Source organism: Lagopus leucura, unplaced genomic scaffold, assembly GCF_019238085.1.
Source record: "Lagopus leucura isolate 7727_CA_CO unplaced genomic scaffold, USGS_WTPT01 Super-Scaffold_760, whole genome shotgun sequence".
Taxonomy (NCBI): Eukaryota; Metazoa; Chordata; class Aves; order Galliformes; family Phasianidae; genus Lagopus; species Lagopus leucura.
The window spans coordinates 12646791-12661300 of NW_024962257.1; the positions used below are offsets into that span (position 1 = coordinate 12646791).

General features: G+C 43.4%; 1 protein-coding gene across 5 annotated transcripts in view; it reads right to left on the reverse strand.

Moving 5' to 3' along the window:
- The window catches only part of CLUAP1 (clusterin associated protein 1), a 55640-nt gene that overhangs the window by 25795 nt on the left and 15335 nt on the right, over positions 1 to 14510 (reverse strand). For all 5 annotated transcript variants that reach the window (XM_042864762.1, XM_042864760.1, XM_042864759.1 and 2 more), the window contains 3 exons: positions 13534 to 13617; positions 11382 to 11515; positions 10157 to 10298 (listed from right to left, as the gene is read on the reverse strand). In XM_042864762.1, coding sequence (XP_042720696.1) covers positions 10157 to 10298; positions 11382 to 11515; positions 13534 to 13617 — 360 coding nt within the window. The remainder of the gene's footprint in view (positions 1 to 10156; positions 10299 to 11381; positions 11516 to 13533; positions 13618 to 14510) is intronic.

The following is a 14510-nucleotide window of genomic DNA, read 5'->3' on the forward strand; positions in this document are numbered from 1 at the left end:
AGTGCCCTGAGACGTCGGTGCAAGCTCTCCTGAATAAAGAGACTGTGTGTGAAGGTCTCACCTAGAAATTGATGCAACTCAGAAGACAGGACTGAACATAAAGAGCAAATCAGCTCAGGGAGACAAATTCTTGCACTATCAGTAGAGTTTAATGACTTGCCCTATAGACTGGAGCGTCCTATTTCTGCTTTACGTGAACCCTCCTTGCGACTTCCCAGAGCTCTCCCCTCTTGTTCTTATAGAAGAAAATGGTAATTCTCTCTGTGGCATACTTCTTCATCCTGTACAAAAGCTTTCTGCACAGGTTTCTACACCTTCTCCAACACCTACACGTTATGCTTTTCACTCAAATGCTCACCGAGCAGCTTCCCCCGAGGGGCTGTGTGGTCCTTGGAGGCTTTCAGGACCTGACCAGATTAAATCTTGGGTAATGCGCTCCAGTGCCATAGCTGACCTTGGGCTGGAGACCTCATGAGGTCCTCTCCAACTAGAATTGATCTGTGAATTGGTGATCGAGAAAGCAGCTTTAATAGTTATTAAACCCTCTGAGGTTTTTTTACTAAAAAAAATCATCTATCTCCAATAGTGTGCCCTGATGCTGTACTCTATTTGTTTTTTTGGCTACGTATTATGATGGATGGCAGCTCAAAGAATTTGACACAAGCTACATGAAGGCTCCTGAGAAGGATGGCAGCTCAGCCCCCTGCAGCCTTACTCCTTCATTACAAGCCCTACCAGTCCTAAACTCAGTGCTGTCCTTTCTTCCACAACCTTCCCACCCCTCTCTTCCTAAGCTCCAACTATGAGGGTCCCCTCCTGCAAGCACACACACACACTCTTTTATTACTTCTTGAGCCAGCCAGTTTTCCCCTGCGCCCAGGGGTGCATTTTATACAGCATGGGTCATTTCTTCTCTGATTCATGTAATTATTCTCTTACCTCCTTCTATCTGGTTAACAATAAAAGGAAAAAGGCATCATAAATGCAGAGAAGCCTTCACAAAAAAAAACAAAAAAGCAGATGACATTTATACCAAATGTTCCTGCTGAACTGGCTTTCCAACACTGCTCCCAGAGCACTCTGCTGTGCCACCAGCCAGAGCCAGCCCACTGCTCACATCAATTGGGCCATTTGGATGCGAGGAATGTTGCAACATCAAGATTCACCAGAATAGGTACAAGCATAAATGCCTTTTTAGGCTGGTTGAAGCAGTGTAAGTGTGCTGCCCACGGGCACATCTACACTAGGTTTAGTTTCTCCTTTCACGTTAAGATCCAAATTCAATGAGGCTGACGGAAGGCCTGTAATTAAATGCCCCAGGAGGATGTAAGAAATCGTCCTGAACCACCCAGGAACACCAATCAGAGCCAAGGAGCAGAACATTATAGGCAATACAGCACTGAAAACACTGCTGAGGATTTCTATGACCACCTATGACAAAGCACAGCTCAACAGGATCACGAACAGACAGAAGGGCTGGAAGGGAACCAGTAAGACTGCAACACAAAGCGAGGTGAGATCACAGGGCTCTAACTCATCCCCAGCCCTGAGTGATAGAAGCAAGCAGAACTGAGAAAGAAAGAAAAAAAAATTTAAAAAGGACCCAGACTAGCATTTTCTGCCCAGAATTTTCCAGCTGAACTGCTTGCATACAAGCTTCAAGTCAGCACTAACACTCAGGAATTCATTACTGTCTGAAATTGTGTCACATAGGATGGGCTGTATCCCGAGATTCAAATGTAGCCATCATTAGATGTAACACAAGCGTACTATTATTGCAATTCCTCTCTATTTTTCCAATTCCCTTTTGTGGAAGACGTGAATTACAATGACTCAATAACAGCTCATTGAGCATTCCCTCCAGGTATTATGCTTTATTGTACTAACTTACTAGCAATATTGGTTGGACGTGTGATTTATTCGAATTAATGTACAACTCTGCAATGTAAACCTGAGGTCAGTTTGCAGCGTGTGAAGAAATTAAAATCCCAATTGGTATTGATTGGAAGTTAGTAGTCACAGCTGTGTCTCATTCACCACCACAGAGCAGGCACTGAGTGCTAGAGTCTAATGTCAGGATTACCTGCTCCGTGCCACAGGCAGCACAAGCCCTCTGTGTTCCCAGGGGTACCATGATTATTTACTCTTTTCCAGGATAGCATTTATTTCACCAAAGAGCAGTAGTTCTTGGTGAACCTCATGGTTCCAGGAACTGGTCATGGCATTGCTGCCTTTTGTCCAGAGATCAATTAGTTCTGATACAATCCATGTTTCTCAGAGCGAATAATCTCCTCCTAACAGGTGGCTGACATGGTTTATTTCTTATTTTCTACCCAGAAAGCCCCACATTAAGAAGGAGTGCCAGCAAGCCTCAGTCTTAGCAGTGCTGTTGTTGGAGACCAAGCATCGAAACTAGAGACCAGGGGACAACACAGGAGATCCCAGCTCCTGCTGTCAGGACAAGGCTCTAGCTACGATGTTGGAAGACAGGAAAAGAACTTTTCTTAAATTTCCCTTTGTGATGGTTTAGAGAAGAATAACGTAGATAACACTACTGATGCAAACAGATCTCCCTTGATAGGGATGGCATAGTTCCCTGATAGAAAGATGTGCTGTGGTCTCCAGGATCTCTTACCTGTCCTTAATCCTGATGCTCAACCCTTCTCCAATGCTTCTGCAGTGGCATGGCTCACAATGTAGTATCCACCTCAATCTCAGAATCAACTCCAGTGAACACCAGGAGTGTTCTGGAGTATTCAGGGAGGGAAGTAAGGGAAGGACTCTAGAAGTTGCCATAACTCCTAATGCCAGCTCAGCGTGAGGTGGGCATTAGGCACAAGGGCTCTGTCCACGTCCACCATTCATAACTGTGCAGTGTTTCCTTTTCATGCATTTCACAGAATTAAACTAGAGATTGCTTCTACACAGCTGGAAATCTGAGAATTACCTTACGATTGAACATCACATTCTGTTTTTCACTTTGAGATTATGCAAGCCTGTGTGAGTCAAAATGCTACTTTTCCTTGCTGCTTTTCTCTGCTGCTAAGTACCTCCTGCATTTCACATACACCACTTTAACATTACCTACTTGTGTCACTTATTGCAAATCAGTCGCAAAATGTCAGTCTCAAAATAAGTGTTATTTGACCTCTCTCAACCAACTCCTTGGCTTGTAACCACATAGAGGTTTCTGGTAATGATTTCACGCGTGTGTGTGTTGATCTCCAAGGAAAAAAACCAAACTTGATCCACGTGATCAGTGTTGCTTCAGGTGAGCTGTGATTGCCTCCTGTTTCGAGCACAGTTCAAGCTAGATTTCTGTTACACAATTCACACGTCTGAAATACTTTTCAACACTCAAAAGCATAATACAGGAAGACAGGGGAGGCAGAAAAACTGTCACATAAATAATCCTCTTATCCCATCTTCTTAGCAAATAAGACGGGGCAAAGAGAATACTTAAAAACTAAAATGCAGAAATGCACAAAATAGACCTCGTTATCCTGTAATGTTTCTTCAGGAGGGAGGTTACTGCAGGAGAAATTCAGCAGGACAAGCTAAGAGCTGAAAGCCAAGCAGATACATGGCGTCTGATCTCTAACAGCTCTGACCCATTTCCAAGCTTTGCTACCACTGAAAGCCTCACCATCTCACGCCTCACAGAAACAAGCTCTGGCACCACGAGGAAGCTGCTCATCAATGACCACACTGTGCACTCCATGAGCCCTGTGCTCCCGATCCTCCTCCGCCTGCAGAGCAGTTCATACACAACAGGACCAGCTTGGTTTTGTAGTGGCAGCAGCAGCAGCACAGGCCTGGAGCAGCCTGTGCAAGGGGTCCGTGTCTCAGCACAGCACCCAGCTTGGAAACTCAGGACCCTCTTCACTCTTACTGCTGAGGAGCAGCTGGAGGCACAATCTGGGTGTTGCTGCTGGTCAGAAAACCTTCCAAGTGATGAACCTGTAACAAGCAGCTCCTTCCAAAAAAATCACAGCAATAACAAGTGCAAGAAGATTTAGCAGCTGCCCTGGGAAGTCATCCTGAGTCCTACCAATCCCCTCCACTCTCTTAATGAATCCCACTTCTCAGATCTGTGGCTGAATTTGATGTGAGAATGCATTCCTACATCACCCTCCTGTCACCAAGCCCCTGCCACAGCACTCCCAGCTTTTTCTCCTTTATCTCTAGTGGCCATTGGCCTATTCAAAAACCTCTCTGCCTTCCCACGTATCTTTAGCCCATGGAAGTAAATCTCACCTCAGGCTCTTTTTTAAATTTACTTAAGTCAGTGAAAACAGTGTTGTCAACACAGAGTTGCAATTCTGCTCTTGTATCTCCTGAGCTACCAGAAAGTAGTTAAGACTTCACGAATATCAGTTTTGTTCTCCCCAGGCCAACCTAGGGGGTATCAGGCATTAGAATACAGCATGGTTTACATGGCATTTTTAGGGTTTTAATCAATTCCTGTTTGATCTCCAGGTCTGTGAAAATAATAAGTTCTAGAATCTGTCAAGTATGAAGACCATTAGGGAGACAAGGGCGAGCTTTGTTTGCCCATCTGGCACATCAGATATCAGGGGAATCCTAACAAATACACGGATCTTTGAGGGCTGAGCAATGTTCATCTCAGTTGTTTTCATTTCCCACAAAGTTTGTGCTAAGGTTTTTAATGTGAGGCAGTATCAATGAGGCACCAGGAGCAGGCAAGCACACAACCACTGCAGGGCATTCAGAGGGACCCCTGAGACCCAACTCTAGCTGCCATGATATTAGGGAGCTGCAGACCTTTGCTTCAGTGGAAAGAATGCACGGGGCAGCAACTCCTCGTGCAGCTCCATCTCGTCTGTGATGCTCTTCACACTCCATCCCACCTTTTCTCTGTCTCCACAATCTTCTCCTTTTGTGAGACCGTGATTTCTCAGGCCAGCAATTTCCTGTGCTCCTTCCTCCTATGCTCAACTGCCCTCACTCTCCCCCTCTGCATTGCCTTCCTCCTCCTCTCCCTTTTCCTCATTTTCCTGCCCTTTGGGATTTGCACGTCTCAGCCCACCATGCTGTCAGACTTGAATGCTGGACTGAATGCCAGAACAGAAGCAACAACAACTCAGATGCCTGTGCTTACTTTTACCTCTGATATTCAATGTCATTTAGCAACTCTGGACCAGGACTGCTCTCCTGGTACCTATAAAAATGCTACCAAGCAGTCATAATTCAAGTGTACATTAGAAGATTAAAGACTATAACCAACCACTTTTCATATTAAACTCCTGCCTGGCTATTTCAGAAAGCAGTCATTGCAATGGGAATGTTAGTATTTCAAATGGGACAGTACAATGCAAAAGATATAAAAAGCAGCAGAACCCAAGCTTATCTCAGAGTGCAGCAGAAGTTGGGCAGCCCTTTGTGTACATATTCAGAACAAAACAGCTGCTTCAGGCACGGAGCTCTGATAGGAAAGCATTAGGTCAATGCAGAAGGGCTTTTATTTGGGCAGGGTGGGTTGCAAAGAGAAACTCACAACACTGTATTTGTGTGTTTGTCTTTTCCCTTGCTCAAACTTCCATCACGATGCACTGCTTACTGCTTACTCAGCAGAATGATGAAAAGAAAATGGGTTTCAGCCACCTCAAACCAGAGAGAAGGACTGAGTGGCTTAGAACATCTTTGTCCACCATTCCATTGTATTTCTTAGTTGAGATTTCAGTGCCATCATAGAAGCAGTCTTAAAACACCCTATGAGGAAGCAGCTGAAGGAGAAGAAAGCACTTCAGCAATGTCCTCTAGAAGAACAAGAAAGAATAAATTCCACCTAGAAAAAAAAAGGCCAGCAAATGCTACGGGATATTGCCAAGTTATTTTGGCACTACACAAACTAGTTCCAAAAAAGTCTTTTTAACTGGATTAGCCTGCATTGTCCTTTAAAGGACGGGCATCCATTACAGTCTGTAGAAAAACTCAGCCCACAAATCTGAAAACCCCATAAACTTGGAATTTTATAGCAGCCAAAGTTCCAATAACTTTAATGTCTAACATCAGAACCAATTTCATCATAAAAATGGGGTAAAAGCTACCGAACTGCACTGACTCTTTTTACATAGTAGAAAAATAAGAACAAATCTTCAGGAAGACGTGGCACATAAATCCAGGCTTCTGCAAGAAGATGGATTAACAGCGTGAGCAGCACAAGAGAACAGAATAAAGGAGGTGATTGAAAATGAAAAAAGAGGGGAAGGAAACCACAAAGACAAAATGCCCTTATTTAAATTCCTTGGATCCAATAATAAATAGTGCATGACAGTTTGTCAATACATATGAGAAATTCACCCAAAGGAGGAGTCATGTTAGGACTTCTGACGTGCCCACTAGCAAGAGTGGAGGGCAGACATAATTCCAGGTTTCTCATATGTTTCAAAGTGTTTCCACAACAAACAGGCAGGGACTCTGCAGGTGGTAATTTCATCATCAATTAACTGTTCAGTTCTGCCAATTCATTTGGCTGAGATTCAATAGCAAGCCTTCAAGATTCTCCTAATGCTGAGGGATGTTTCTCAGCGCAGTGCTTGGCAGGAGATGTCTGCCAGCTGTCCTCCAGGCAGTGCTCCGTGTTACTGCAGACACTGGGCTGGAAAAGGGATGGGAATGTCCAGGTTGGACGGGGCTGTGAGCAGCCTGGTCCAGAGGGAGGTGTCCCAGCCAACAGCAGGGGCTGGAATGAGATGATTTTAAGGGTTCCTTCTGACCCAAACCATCTTTTGATTATATGAAGCTCAACACCACAACAGCACGGATTGCAGAGCGCAGCTCTCCGTGCAGCCATACATTCACCACTTGAAAGAACAAACCAAAGAAACCCACACAGAGAGCCAGCACCGTGGTTTGGAAAGGCCACGCTGTTTCAGCTGCTCAATGTCACTTAATTAAAATTGTGTGCTTGGGTACAATCTTTAAATCACTTTTCTAATTAGGAAATGCACTCTGGCCTATGTCATTAGCTGTGCATCGTCAGCAGGGTACCAAAACAGCTTTGAGGCTAAGGACACTGAAGATTAGTCTCATTATTCAGCAACGGCCTCACAATCAGAACAGAAGTTCCTCTCAAAAACATTCAGGGAGTCAAAGAAAGGGGTCCAGAAATCAGTTCTCAGTACTGAACAGCACCTAGAGTGCTGGTTTAATCTAATTACATTGCCCTTGCTTTTTCCTAGCAAGCTATTTAACAAAACGCATGGCAGTGATAAAAGAGTTGACTCTCACTTCCACTACAGAAGATAATTAAGATTTGTTTGGTGGAACAAAAGACAAATACAACTGAAAAAAAAAATATCAACACAACTTCCAGTGTGTTTAACAGCTCAAGAGGCTGCATATCGAAACAGATTAAACGCAATTATCCTTGTTATTTTTCCTCTGTTGATTCTGAAAACGATACAGAGATGATAATCTCAAAGACAGCACGCAGCATCCGTTTGGGGCAAACTGCTTCTGTTCAAGATTGTAATAAGGCACCCACTGTTCTGCTTCATGACCTTGCAGCCAAAAGTGAGGAAATACTACCTGAAAAGCAGACCAAGACTGAGAGAGATGCCATAATGGTTCCAGGTTGGCAAGAGACTAATCACTGGATTGCTGCCCACAGGGAGACGTTTGGAGCCACGTCCTTTAAATAGTCTATATATTTTAGATACTCCAGCCTTCCGTTCTTGCTCTCTATGCTACTTTCTTCTTCCTTTTTTTTTTTTGTTCTTCTTTTTTGGTATTCCCAAACACTCCCTAAGGAAACGATTTAACAGACTAATATAGGAGCAGTGAATTGAGATAAGCTCAGGCTCCTTCCAGAATTAGGATCAAGCTATAGAGCTAGACTCAAGAGGCAAACTCCATGCTGGTTGCAGCCAACACGATGCATTTTAAAGATGCTTTAAGCACAGGTAACTTTATCACTTGAGATCATAGTAAGAAACAATCCAGTGCAGGCCTCCAGTCAGGGCAAGAACATTCCAAATGCAGAAGACCAAATGGTATTTTAACATCAAGCACATGTGAATTAAAGATGTTGCCAGCTCTGATGCTTGCTAATCCATACCACATGTAACAAGTGACAGAAGTAGGCTCAAAATCCACATCTTTTTGTCACAGCCTAATTCTAGACAATGTCGATGTATTGCTGACTGCTTACTGTCGTGGATGAAAAGCCAAAGGACAGGGGTGGATTCTCTCGGTGCCTCCCAGAAGGAATGAGCAAAGGTAAAAGAAAAGTGCTCTTCAGATTCTAATCACAGGAGCACTCCTGAATGACAAAGGCTTTTCCCTCATCTTATTATCTTTTAATAAAAACCCTCCCAAGAGCTGTAAGCCAAGTCATTACTAACTTCTGTGCATGAATTTATAAGCAGTTCCAGGTACTCACATTCAAAACATTTCTACTTTTGGTATTAAGTCTCAGCGACATTTGAACAGAAGGGAAAAAAATAATCAGATTTTAGGTTTCATTTCAAGATTAGGATTTAATAGAGGCCTTTTTTTTTTTTGGCAAAAGATACAGGGAAGAACTAGAGCATTATTAAACAAGATGTGAAAACATTAAGCTAACTACAGGTTAGAAATGCAGAATAGCATCTACAGAGATAGCTTACAAAAGGGGAGATTAATGGGAAATTGGCCGGCAGCTATTAACAAGTATCTTAAAATAAAGGTTTACTTTCTCCTCAGGCAAAAATGCAGCAAAAAGATTTGATCCTTCTGAACAAACTACAGTATGCTGCTTTTCCTGTGTCCAAGAGGCAATGGAAATGACTATATTTCACCCTTCCTGCCTGAAGGTCTGAAGCCTTCTGAGGCGCTCTGTACTTTGAGCTGCGCAGAGACAGATTGAAGCAGAAGAGGGACTATAAAGTCACCATACCTTATTTCCAGCCTGAATACAGGTCACAGCATTTTACTATAGCTCAATGCAAGTATGAATATTGAGGGCCAATTATTTAAGGTTTATTGGCCGCTTGTTTGTTTTCAAATCAATAGGCACACAGAGACACGGCCAAAGTGAAAAGTGCAGCCACAGGCAGACACAAGGAACGTGCACAGCTCCCCCTTATTTCTGCCAGGAACAAGGGTGAGTTGTGTTGACAACATAAGTAATGATCTGCATTAGGAAAAGCCAAGAAGTGGAAGCACTGGTTCACTCAAACAAAGCACCCACCAATACTAAGGCCCAAGGGGAGATCACTCACTGAAATCTCTCTTCAGTGCAAACAGAAAACGTACTGAGTAAAGGCTGCTAGAAGAAAACCCAACATCAGTAAAACATGAACCTGCAGAAGCTGAACGAAAGGCTGGCTGGAAGTGCTGCAGTCCAAGGAACACCCAAAGGAAAGGAAAGCATCAAGTAGGATGAGACAGGGATGTGTATCTTCTACTGAGAATCACACTGAGCCGACACAACTCAGCAGATCAATGCAAAAAGAGAAGTTTTAAGAACAAGAAGTCTCTGTGAGAGAGGATTCCAACTTAACTCATCTTCTCAGTGATACTTTTGCTATGTTTTCATTGAAGACAACAACTGTGACAAAACCAAAGTCTTGCTGCTAACAAACCCTCACACATCAGTCGTTGGCAGACAATAAAAACAAGTGTTTAAGAACTCTTAGCACATAGGGTGAGCACAGCAAATGGAAAATGAGGAATACTGAAAATATTCTTCACCATCAACCTTTCACCCAGAGGGTGGTGAGGCACTGGCACAGGTTGCCCAAGGAGGCTGTGGATGCCCCATCCCTGCAGGCATTCAAGGCCAGGCTGGATGTGGCTCTGGGCAGCCTGGGCTGCTGGTTGGTGACCTGCACACAGCAGGGGTTGGAGCTGGGTGATCATTGTGCTCCTTTGCAACCCAGGGCATTCTAGGATTCTATGATCAAAAAATGACATTTGAAAGAATCAAGGGAAGTGAGACTGGAAAGAAGCATCATTACACTGGTTTAACTTCACCAACTGAAAAAGCAAAGGTGCATCACGTCTGAGAGCTGTCACTGCTGCACGTCAGTGAACTGCCAGTCATTCAGAGCTGGTTCTACAACAAGTAACAGGTATTACAGCATTTTCTGCCATATGGCCAAGGACCAGAGAACACAGAGTCTTGCTGAGCATTTCTAAGCTGTTTTACCTCAAACATCTCCTGCTCAGTCCGACGTTGATCGTCCAGGAGCTGCTCCTGGTAGGTTAGGTTATGGAATTTTTCTAGGTAGCTAGTGTATTGCTTCTGCAGTTGCTCTTCAATCTTCTCATATTCATCCATAAAAGCAGGACTGGAGACAACAAGAACAAGCCACTCAGAGAAATACAGACCTGGACATGAAGAGTTCTGAAACAGCATTCTCATTTTCACAGCTGTTTTTCCACGTCTACAAAACCAATCTAAAAGGACCTTCTCTTTTTAAGGTTACACACTACTTCAAGACTAAAAGCATAAGAGGAAGGAAAATTACCCTATCCTGTGAAAATTTTACATAGCAAACAAAGGTCAATTTGTATCCACCACTACTTCTTTCCAAACACATCACCCTCCTGTTCCATAACTCCAACAGGTGTGCTTGTCGTGTGGCTGGGAAGCCACTTCTTCATTGGAGACATATCTGCAAAGCTATGCTGTGTCATTAGAAGCATAACTAGTGCTGGCACTGATGATATGCTTTATCACAGCTGCACCCCACAGAATGCTTCTGCTGTTTGATGCTTCCCATCTACCCAACATACTTCCACTGAAGTGTTACAGATCAAAACATGAGTATGAATCCACTGTTATTCTTTCCACCATCATTTTTTTCTTATTTATAATTTCTCTTTTCTTCTCAGAAACAGAGAACGATCTTTTACATTTAACCAAAGGGGTGTGGAATCAACCCAAATGGTGAATCTGAACACTTTGATTTTATGGCAGGCTGTGTCATTGCCCAGAGGAACATATCCCAACAAGAATACCAACTTCCCTTGGTGGCTGGGAATGTTAGAAGCCTCTGGGAACAGGGAATAAGGGAATATGTCACCTTCAGCAGAACCACCTGGCACAATTTATGCTCAAAGACAGCATAAAAACAAAATGCTACCTGGCCATTGCTGTGTGCAGTTCAAGCAGCAAGTAAGTTGCCCCCAAATAATAAGCTGGGGATTATTAAGAGCCCTGATAATCTGATTTCAAATACAAAGAAACTGGAAAAAAAAAAAATATTACAATCTAGATTACACACAACAAATGACAAAAATCTTTTCCACGTGCCACCATCTCAGTCTCATTCCAGACTTCACTCCTTGCTGCTTGAAGCACTGAGAATGCACATAGCATCTCATGCCAGTGCTCATGCACGCAGTAGATACTCAGTTGTAACCGTTACCGAACGCTCTGCAGGGTCTGCAGCCTCTTCTGGCTTCTTTCCAGCTCCAATTTCCTTTTTTCAATCTTGGCTTCCAAATTGGCTTCGTCCAAAGCCACATTACTCAACATGTCCTTGGTCTTTTGGACCTCTTCCTAAAAGGGAAGGATGGTGAACCAAGGTCTGCACTGGAATAAGTACAGTTATCAGACACTGATCTGTATTCTTTCTTACTGCATGCTTTCAAATAACTTTATAACAATGAGGTAGAAGATAAACCAGCAAAGCAATGACTTTTTTTTTGTGGTCAGGATAATGAACGATCTGAACATTTACTAATTAGAATACCTGCTTTTTTCTCCTAACATTCTTAAAGAAAGAAAAAAAAAACAGCACCCAGAAACACAGCTGTCCTGGGCTTTAACTTTTTCCTTTTCATCAAAAAGGAAGGAACAATGCCCTCCTCACAAAATCTGACAGGACACAACAGGTAAGCATCTGAATAGACATGGAAGAGAAATGCATTTATTTCTTGGTACCATTTTAGTGAGATTTTGGGATTCTGTCAATGTTTTTTGTTTGTTTTTTTTTTACCCTTCCTGATAAAAGTCACTTTAAAAAAAGAAGTCAGTCTATCCCATTGCCTTCACCCTTCCCTGAGTCCTGCTGTATCCATCTTTTCAAAATCCAGGAAGCATCCCAAGCACTGTAACACATTACAGGAATAAGGAGGGGAAAGTGGGAATACTTCAGCCTGCCCAAACAAACGAGTACCTTCAGTGTGCTCCTGCCCTAGAAACTGTGATGAGTGAGGGGGACAGAGGACTTCACATCTGCTGAAGCTCTAGCAGTAATTGCTATGTGCTGTTCAGCTGCAATAAGTCATTTCAGTGACTGCTCCAGAACTAAACCAGCTGAGCTATGTGCTACATTGATATTCTCAAGAAGCCAATTGCTCTAATATTTTCCTTTTAGTTTATTAGCACTACTGCCTAGAATATCAATGCACATTAACATTTAGAGTTCATATGGACTGCAAGTAGGAAGAGAAATATAAGGAAAGATTGCCTGAAGCATCTACTGCTTATACACTGGCTTTTTAAACATGGAACTCCGTGCCTTGTAATTACAGAACTGGATTGGATACAGTTTGCAGCTAAATAACTTGCAGTATTCACTAGAATTTAATTAACTACTATACTTGCACAGTGCCTAGCAGGGCAGCTACTGGCCCACAGATACAGAGCCCAAGCACTGGAGCAAGAACAGCGTTCCAGAGTCGAGGTCAGACCAAGGCACCTGTGAAACTAGAAGCACAGTGATGCCCAGCCATGCCCCAGTCAGCACAGCACCTGCTCTTCTCATCTCCTTTCCAATTCAGCTATCCTGCTTGCAGAGCCCAGCTTCACAGCTCCAGGGGTACCAACACAATCTGAGTTCCAAGTATATTCCTTGTAGCTCCTTGTGATCTTGTGATCCTAATAAGTGGTTTAAACAACGACGTCAACTCCTGTGCTGGTGAAGTCAATCATTCCTCTAGAGCTTCTGAAGCTGCTGCTGAGCCCTTGACAGAGGCAGGGAACATGACTGAAATGCAGAAGGGGCTTCCCTTTTCTCCCAAAAGAGAAGACAAGGGAAGATGTCCTTCAGTGCAGCTGATGACTGCAACATGAAGGGTTTGTCAGCAGTCACCAGCTGGAGGAAGGTATCAACACGTGAAACCAACACAGCCATACAGTGCAACAAGCTAGCAGCAGGGCTGCTCCTAGCACATTCCTCTAGATGCTGCTAACACAGCACATCTGTGCTGCTCTAGGCTGTGATTTCTGAGTGCCAGCTCGCAATCCTCACTGTGCAGACACCTCTTCCACTCTGCCGAGAAACTACCAGTTACATTTAACAGGTTTGTTTGCTTTGAACACGACTTATTTACCAATAAACCACCAAGATGATCGGTGACTCCTCATTACCATGACACAAAGCATCATCACACACCAACCTCTGCCTTGATTACTTTGTGTTTACACATCTAATGTCACCTAAAGACCAGTACCCACATCAGCCCTGAACAGAAGTTCCACATTACCTGTTAAGTATCCAGGTGGAACATTACTTGGCCCAGCAGAAGGGAGGAAGGATAATTCTGCAATAAAATAAATATCAATTTGCTTACCAGCACACATTCAATGGCAACTTTCATCATCTTCTCAGCTTCGTTTATCTCCAAAGGTCTGGCAATAGATTCTGTTCTTGCTTCCTATGAGACAAAAATACATATATAGATTTAAACACGACACCAGCAAGTTAATATTTACAGAGCAGAGGATGGCCAAACAACAATAACTCAATCATCTGCTAAATAAATGCTGCACAACTTATTATTTATGCTCCAAGGCTCAACAACCAAAAGAATGGGAGGTTGTGAAAGGGTCAGTTAAGTGAGGCCGGGGTCAAGCAATTAAGGTAACTTTCCAAAACAAGCTCTGTTATCATTTCAACTGCAGCTATTATTGAATGCACATTTTGTGGAAAATGCACTGGTTATCAGGTGTTAAACAAAACACACTACAAAACAAGATATCCTCACCTTTACAACACAGCTAACATAGGCAGCTGAGCACAGTGCCACATTTGCAGAGACAGAAGCAGAAGGAACCCACTGAACCAAGCCAGGCCAGTCAGCCCCTACGTGCTTCCTACAGCCACATGAAAATGAGGTGATGCAGATGTATGGGTTTCTGCAATTCTGGGCCCAGGTGATTCAACCTCCTCCTCAAAGCAGCACTTCTTGTTTATAGCCCAAAGGAGGAATAAAAGAGCAACCACCCCAAAACAAATGCCCACAGCAGCTCTGGGGACAGCTGGGCTTAGTACTCACCATGCCCTCATCTGTACCTTGTCTTACATCAACCTGGCTGAAATGAAAACATTTGATTGGTTGCCGATTTAGGAGAAAAGGTGGGAGGTTTTCCCAGCTGGAAGTCCTTAAAATCATCTGATGTTGGCAAACCATTTGGTTACAGGTAGATCAAGACAAATAGCACTTCTCTAGAGAACGCCTGATTAAGAAGCTGGAATTGATCATGTAAGATTGATGGGTCTTCTACCTTCCCTCCACCTCCCATGGAATTTCCATGCACAGACCACAGC